The sequence below is a fragment of the Coniophora puteana genome (genome assembly GCF_000271625.1).
Source record: "Coniophora puteana RWD-64-598 SS2 unplaced genomic scaffold CONPUscaffold_9, whole genome shotgun sequence".
Lineage (NCBI taxonomy): Eukaryota > Fungi > Basidiomycota > Agaricomycetes > Boletales > Coniophoraceae > Coniophora > Coniophora puteana.
Genome location: NW_006913061.1, coordinates 1,168,111 through 1,176,616, shown reverse-complemented (window position 1 = coordinate 1,176,616; position 8,506 = coordinate 1,168,111). Strand labels below are relative to the sequence as shown.

General features: G+C 44.6%; 1 protein-coding gene across 1 annotated transcript; it reads right to left on the bottom strand.

The window, feature by feature from the left end:
- Nucleotides 1–2,957: 2,957 nt before the first annotated feature.
- On the bottom strand, nt 2,958–3,248 carry CONPUDRAFT_59503 (uncharacterized protein; the record flags this gene model as incomplete). Its single annotated transcript, XM_007772264.1, has 1 exon — nt 2,958–3,248. A coding segment is annotated over one exon (291 nt), but the record flags the coding sequence as incomplete, so codon positions are not given.
- Between the last annotated feature and the right edge of the window lie 5,258 nt (nt 3,249–8,506).

The following is an 8,506-nucleotide window of genomic DNA, read 5'->3' as shown; positions in this document are numbered from 1 at the left end:
CAGAATGTCGGAGATACACCGTAGCTACCTCCAGGCCTCTCCATGCTACCCTTTACCTTGTCCACTAGAGCATACTATGTTGCATGTATCAAACTCAGGAGAGGCACTGGTGTCCAACAGTGAGCAAGTAGTATTGATAAAGACGAAATACAAGGGTACGGACCTGGTGTCCAACAGTGAGCAAGTAAGGAGACGCTCTGTGGACACCAGGGTTATGTAGGTGAAAAGAAATAAGGTTTGGGAACTGTACAGTAGCTCGGAGTTCTCCATAGTAAGCCAAAGAGTAGAGAAAGGCGAAATAGGGGCAAAGTCGCGAGATACTGGAATAGGAAGGTGGTGAAGGTATAAACAAGACACAAGTAGAAGTATACCTCAACACACAATAGCTGAGTGGTTGCAGCGCTCTGGGCACTACCACAAGGCTGTAGGTTCAACCCACACAACAGGCAAGTTTTACCTCTTTTTACCCAAGTGTCCTGGAATGCTGGAAAGTGTACCAAGGCCACTGGGCTGCTGTGCCAAGGGCATAGGAGCGATGCAGAGGTGCTGGGCGCACTCTGACAGCATGTCTCTGACATCACTCCTTAGGCCTCCCATTATCCTTGTGTCTTCATATCATATCCCCTTGCCCTATTCCTTTGTCACTACTTCAAGGTATCCATGTTGTTAGCGATGCCATTCCTTCAGCCACCTTTGTCATACTCCAGATGCCCTCCAACCTACTTTGTACCTACAGTACTTACCCTTTACCCTTCCTTGATGACTTCATAGTTTACTAGTAGTATATAAGCCTTCCTGTACTTACCATAGTTCTCCAGTCTGAATATTGACTATGATTACACCTCTAGTCCATTCTTCTGGCTCAATTACACCTTTCTGATCCTCATCTCTATTCTCTTTGCACTTTTATGTGTCATTTATGCTCTAGACTTCTTAGTCATAAACTCCAAGCCAACCCCATATCATCTCCAGGACACTCCGTTCCACTTTCAGTCACTTCTAGTCCTCTTCCACATCCTTCTGCCCTCCTCTGGATGTCTTCTGTGACTTCCACTCCACTCTGACGTGCTTAGCATGCACCAGGACTTGTACTTGGGACTTGCACCTCAATGGTATGGGTGGTTGAGAAGCAGAGATATTTCATTAGTGTATTTTACCAATTTTTGAAGTCATACCTGTTCTTGGTCTCTCTCTATATAGCCAAGCATCTGCAAAACTTTTCTGTCCTGAATTGGTGTGCTGCGCTTCTCAGTCACTTGCCTAGGCCATTAGGCCCCCCTTGGAGCAAGAGCATCTTTGTTTATGCAGATTAACAGGCTTGAGTGAACAACAGTCTTCACCCCTTATTTATGGTGTAACATCTTGTTAACCCAACTGCCAGTACAGTATCATGATGTTGCTTGAGTGTGGCTGAGTTTACAATGGTGCTTCCCTCCTCTCAACATGTCAAGCAGTGCAACAGCCCAGCTGCCATAGATGAGAGGCCCATATATGCCAAATATGTCCAGGCCAGCATGCATGCCCCAGTCCAAAGCCAAGGTACCATACTTGCTGTGCTATCAAATCCAACATCATTGTGCTTCCATGCCCACTAAAAATAGAGTGAAGGGTATTGGTGCCAATGAATGGGAGAAATGGACGAACATATTTACAGGCTGGCTTTGGGGCAGCTGATTTTGAATTTTGGTGACCTGTCTTTTGTTCTCCCTCTTCCATCATGTCCAAGGAGTCAAAGCCATTGTTGACAGAGTTCAATGAGACCTGTATGCACTTCCTGTAATATATGTCTATCTACTTAATAAAGCCTATGCTGTCGCGATCACTCACGACAGCATGACTCATCATGACCATTCACAATTACTTACATTTCACGCATTGTCGCTGAAGTTGTAGCTTCACTTCTTGGTGCAATAGATTACGTGACCTGGCTCTAGCTATCACTATTACCGGTCACGTGCTCCTTCTCTAGAACATTCTATAGGACATCATGCGTGCGTCATCAACGTGTCATACATGACATCATTACCTACGTCACTACTTTACCATAAGTAGTACTACACAACACAGCATGGTCTGTGCGCACACTATCATTACCATACGTAGCCACTTGTTTGCCTTACGCAAACAAGCCTGTACAGATAGTCTGAGCAATCCATGCCCCAAGACTCTAAGTGAGTTCTTGTGGGAATACCTCTCAAAGCTACACCTAGTCTTGCCACGTCGGCGAGCAGTCAACTCCTCCATCCCTCTTGTTGTCATCCTGTACAGGGCTTTGTTGTCTACCTTGTCGTCAGTTCTGTGTGGTTGGTTCTTGGGGCTTGCGCCTTGAGAGTCGCTCACATATGCCAAATGGATTCAAGGAGCTGATGTTTTGGCCAGGGTATCAAATGCTAGGTCAGATAACAAGCTGCAATCTATTGTCAAAGATGCAACTAGTGTCCACCCACCCTCAGTGTCACAAGTGTGCACCCGCATACCCTAGTCCAAAGTACTAGTAAGTATCTACACAGTCTCCTATAAGAGGGACTGCCTTTAAGATTATAACCGTACCATATACAGAACCATAGTAATGGGGTGGAGTGGAATGGAGGTGGAGTGTAGGCAACCAGAGGTAACGGAGGGGAACAAAACAGGACCAGAGGGAGAGAGAGAGAGATTTCTATATTAATATCCCACGTCAAACGCGTGGTCACGTTAAGTAGTGGCTATGTGTCGGTGTAGGGTAATCTAGGTGTGGTTTGTAAGTGTATCAATGTAGGAGGTGTAGTGTTCTAAGTATGTGCGTCTGTTGAAGGGTAATAATGTAGCGGCGTTCTGGCCATGCTGGATGTCTAGCTGATTAGAGCGGGAAGTATGTACGAATAAGAATAAGAGGCGAGGCGGGTGATTATAGAGCGAGCAGGAGAAATAGGGAGAAAGGGAGACATTAAGGAATATGGCGGGGTGACCCGAGGCGTCTACTGCGTGGCCAAGGGGTCCTCATTCTCGTCGTGTTCTAATGTGGTCTTTTTGAAGGCCGTGGTTTTCTTCAGGAATTTGGCAAGGCCCTCGAGTCCAGCCTTGGTTCCGAGTATGTTGGTGAGGGAGATGTCCTCGCCTGGTTTGTGGAGGTGATGGCGTGCGTGGTCGTACATTGGGCAGTGTTCGAGGATGTGTGATTGGGACTGGTAGTGAGCGCCGCAGGGGCAGGACTTGGGCTCTGACGGGACGAACGTGGCGTAGTATTCGCCTGAGAAGCAGTGGCCGGTACAGGACCAGAGGGGAATGGAGGTGTATGTAGGTATAGCATAACAAGTGATATAACGAAACAGGAGTACAGGAACTTAACCGGAGTGCTCTGAGGCTGCAGAGCTGAAGTACTGGAATACTGGAGTAGCCTCAAAGATGAGCTGTAGGCTCAGAGTTAACATGGATTTGACACGGAGGAGTACAAACAATTATGGGAGGATATGGAGAAGTCTGGAGTGGGGACTGGAGTATATGAAAATCAAAGTTGATATTCAGACTGAAGTACACTAACTAGCCTTGACAGAAGGGTTTATATACTACAGCCTAAGTATGAAGTCATAGTAGTTGGGTGAAGGGGAGTGTAGTTCAGCTATGAGGTACGGAAGTAGGATGAAGGGTATGACGTAGGAGGTGTTCACTATGATATCAGAAACACAAGGAAACAATGTGAGAATGACATAGAAATGTCAAAGAGGATGATACATGAAGTAAAGGTGAGGATATTGTTAAGGAGAACATACTTGGGACATATAGTGAGGTTGAGGGTTAATGATGTAGATCCTTTGGAGGTTCTGGAGACACTGGAATTGACACAACTGAGTGGAGGTGTCCGGAGGCAAGTGTAGGTGGGCGAGCACAGCAAGGTTGCACCAGTACTCAACCTCCTCGTGAGCCTGCAAGGGGAAGATGCCACCAGCACCCAACTCTCTAGTTTCTGCAGCGATGAAGATTGGGGGCGGGTGGACTGTCGACACTGTTAGACTTGGTGTCCATACACTCCTGCAAGTTCGGAGTGGGTGGCGAGGAGGGGCCAGCGGCCCCTCCTCCATTAAGGATGTTAAAAGACATAGGGGTAGAATAGGGGTTTAAGATTTTGGTTACGTTTTGCCTAATGTGAGATCCTACTCAATGTGATTACTCTCAGGCATCTGGAAGAATGGCAGGTATTTGTCATTGGTGGAAGATTTTTGTACTGTATCCATATTCACCAAGCAATTGATGGTACATAAAAGGAGAAACTGGTGACCTTGTGGTTGTCCCTGGCATGTCATCATCTGATTCACTAACAAGGGAAACTAACATCTTATTCCAGAAAAAGGGTAATAATGTCACAGTTGAGGATACTGAACCCAGATCCCACTTATCAAGAGTACTGCAATATTAAGAAGCACAAGTTCAAGTTGTTTGTAATAGCAAACTGGTAGGAACTAAGGGCCACAGATGTCATTATCAACCAAAGCCTCTCCTCACTTCTGCTGCATCATTGGCATCATATGTAGCACATTTGGATCTCCTCAGTATTTTATCAACAAGATCAAGCACATACCCACAACTTCAATGCAGTTTCAGAAAATCCCAGAATATAAGCTCAGGATTGTTGCTCATACATTTGGGTGTGCCCTGACCTATCATATATGGAAGTTGCAAGCCATAAAAGAGCCTCTGAATCAGACACTGACAGTATAAGCAGCACTTGTTCTTTGGAGATACTCAGTGGGTCTATGCATATTAATTGGTGGGAAGTCAGAAATTTGTACCAGGATCACTAAGGGGGCGTATTATTCAAAGAGTATGTGCAATACAATACCTTAAAACTCCCATGCTTGCAACAAGATTGAGTGTTGTAGTATTAGTTTACATGCTAGTTTAGCTCACCCACAATGACTTCCATTACATTCTCATAAATGAATGAGCATTGTCCAGCTACTGATGCCAATCTCCTTGCCACTTTCAGTTTTTTTGGCCTTCTCATGGAGGCCTTTATGATATTACTGCCCTGCTGAGGGGTGTTTGCCAAGTGTGTTTTCTTTCTGATGGTGCTTAGTGGAATGGACCAGTTTGCATTTTTTTTAAAAAAAATCCATGGTTTTATTGGCATGTCCTTCTCATGGAAAAAATTGGGCCCATAGTTCATAAGCAGCTCCTCCCCAGCAATAAGGCCCCTTGCTGATTATATATGCTGTCAGACTGGAAGGCCATCATATGTATTAAACATGGGTACATGCATATATGCCAACTTTCTCATTGCCATTGACATGCATTACTATCAACCACTATGCTGACTGTAGCCATTATAAGGTTGACACAAAGTTGCTGGGCACTATTGTACAAACAGAAGAAAGAACACCTTTGCTCACCACAAATATAACTAATATTGAACTATACACCATTGCTGTCATACCCACTACACCAATAACAATTGCAAGGCTCACAATTCTAACTTCACATTGTCTGGACCATAAATTGCAAACCAAGGACATCCATCAAGGTCTGGGCTGTACATTCAAGCATTGTACCAGTGAGGCTTTTGGCTGAGAAACTTCTTCAGGTGCACAATCCTTGGGTTTTTGGAGCTGGGCACCATGTTGGGCAACTTGTTATCCAAGGTCAGGCTGGTAGTCACAAATGTGATGATCCAGTCCCTCAGGACACTATTTTTACCCATTACCACTTGCCCAAGTGCTGTGGCTGGACCTACCCATTGACCCTCAGTGTCAAACCAATGACCTTGGAGCTGTTGTATGATGCAATAATGAGGGTTGTACTGGTTGTTTATATTAGTGGTGACATTGATTCCATTTCTTTTGGCTAGCTTGTTCAACCAAAGTTCAGGAATGGCAATACCAAAGTATTGATATGGCATCCTAGGGCAATTCAGCATGCAGGAGGTTGAATTGAAACACAACCCACCTAATCAACAAGCACAAAAAATAAAAACAGTGGACAAAGGCAGGCAAGTGAGGTTCTAGCTTGAATGGGGGTGACAGATGATGATGGAGGTTCCTCAGAAGTGAGGTGCTTTATATATATGATGTTTAATAAGTTGACATGTGTCAGGTGCTAACTTGAATAGAACCCTGTCCTTTGCAGCACAGAAGTTTTTTGATTAAGTACCCCACCTTTAGGCCTCAGCAAGAGCAGCTTATCCCAACCACTGCAACTGCATCTTGTGTCCCCCTTTCTAAAGGTAGTGCACTACTTGTACCAACAGGTGAGCCCCTCTTTTGAAGATGGTATTAGTAATTTATCACACTCACTATATATTTCTAGGCATGGAGGCTACATCTTCTCAAGGCCACCAGGTGGGCTGAGATCTCCATACACTCAGTGCTTTATTATTATTATTATTATTATTATTATTATTATGATTCCATTAACGTCCGTCGGGGTTGAACACCCCACGTCAGACGAACTCTACAACTGCAATCATATGTAAGTAGCAGGCCCATTGCCCCTCCCTCCTCGGCTCCAAGGGGTCCTGACAACGGCTAGTAAGAGCCTTGCCAGTCAGTCCGTTCCTTTTGGGTTTCCCCTGGCCACCGAGTCTAAGAAGAGAGTCTTCTCCATGTGATCCTCATAACATGCATAGTGGAGAGTGTCGTGGACACATCTCCGGGGGTGGTTTGTGGTGTGGTCATAGCCTGCTATGCCCTCCTTGTGCTGCCTCCAACTGAGTCCCTTCTGCCAATCCAAATATCTTGCCACCCTGATTCGGCAACCACCTGCAGTCGGCCCACGATCTCTTGAAGGTAAGGCAATGGGAGGTATCTATACCTCACCTAGTATTATTTGCCTGAATATAATTTACGATGTACCAAGCCAAACGTGCTCTTCAAACAACCTGTACGGTTGATGAACTTTATTAACTCCTCGATACCATCCGTGCTGTTGAGTAGCACTGCCTCAGAGTACGTGTCACGGCCCAACACACACTCAGTGCTTTATAGACCATATCCCTTCAAACAGCCATTGTATGGTCATTTGCAGTTGTATATAACTCCAATCCTTAAAACATGGAGTTCCACTGGTATCACCCTGGGGTGCTTTTTTTCACCATCTCTTTTCAGAGGTACACTCCTGACCTTGAGGCCAAGGGATCCCATTTCATCAAGGGACTTCTGTTCATCCTTCACAAGTTTCCTCATCACTCTAATAACCCACATACAAATGAGGATGAGGTCAGATGTGCTTGGCAGCCCAAGTCATCTGATTTGTCTGCCTTTACTGTGTCAATTAACAATGCCTTGGGAAATATCACTGACTTTGCCATTGTCTATGCCTCAGTGTCTGGGTCTACAGATTCACTTTTCTGCTGCTTTGACTTACAGCTGAAGGTCAGGGTGTTGAGAGTTGTGGTGCTCATTGAGATAAAAAGGGCTCATTTGTGTTATACCAGGAGCCATGCTCAGCTTCACATGACAATGAAACCTTATATGAAAGAAGTGAAGACAAAGGTTTTGGATCACCGGACTTTTGAATTCAAAATCAGCTGCGTATAGACAGCAAAATATTAAATAATCCTCCATGTATTATACATGCACTTGCTCTTGGAGACAATTTTGAGTAGATAGCTGATATACCACACATCCACCACCTATCAACCCTCCTATAAAACTTATGAACACGTGCAATGCACATATAGATTATATACATGGCTCAACTTGGTTGTTGACATACCTTAATGCAGCGATACACATCTCCTATGTTTCCAACAACATCTCAATTGTCTTCTATGTGAATTGAGTTGGACACTAACCATACTTCCTGATCGGCATCAGTCGTGACCAGGCCTGATTTTGACATATCTCAATGTGGAAAATAACAAGCACAGTCTCTTATGTTTCAATTGGTATTTGAATTGCATTCCAATTTGAACAGGGCACCAAAAATTCATTTTCTATGATATAACAGACAGTGGAGTACAATTGTATGGAGTGATATGTTGAAAAGCACTCATGCCCCAGTGGGACTCACTGACAACAAACAAAAACAAAGGGTACTGAGCAACAACATGAAGGGGAGGCACGTCAAACAGCAAGTTTGTTTTGTGGAGGCATCTAATGAAGAGTCGACTGGCTTTCAACTTTGTCAATGATAGTCCGGTTTTTTCAGCTTTAATGCTCCAGTTATTGGAGGTATAATGGTCTGAGTATTTCAGGTACAAATACAATGCTCCGGCCATTGCAGGTATAATGCTCTGGCCATTTCAGCCACAATGCTCTGGCCATTTCAGGTATAATGCTCTGGCCATTGCAGCTACAACACGCTGGTTGTTGAAGCCGTCCTGCTCCGGTTATTTTAGCTATAATGCTCCTGTCATTTGGACCACCATACTCTGGCCACTGCAACCACAATAAAGTAGTTACCACAGGTATAGCACTCCGGTCATTTGAACCACAATACTCCGGCCACTGCAACTACAATACTGCAGTTATTACATGTGTAATGCTCCAGTTACTGTAGCTACAATGCTCTGGTTATTTTAGACAAAAAAATC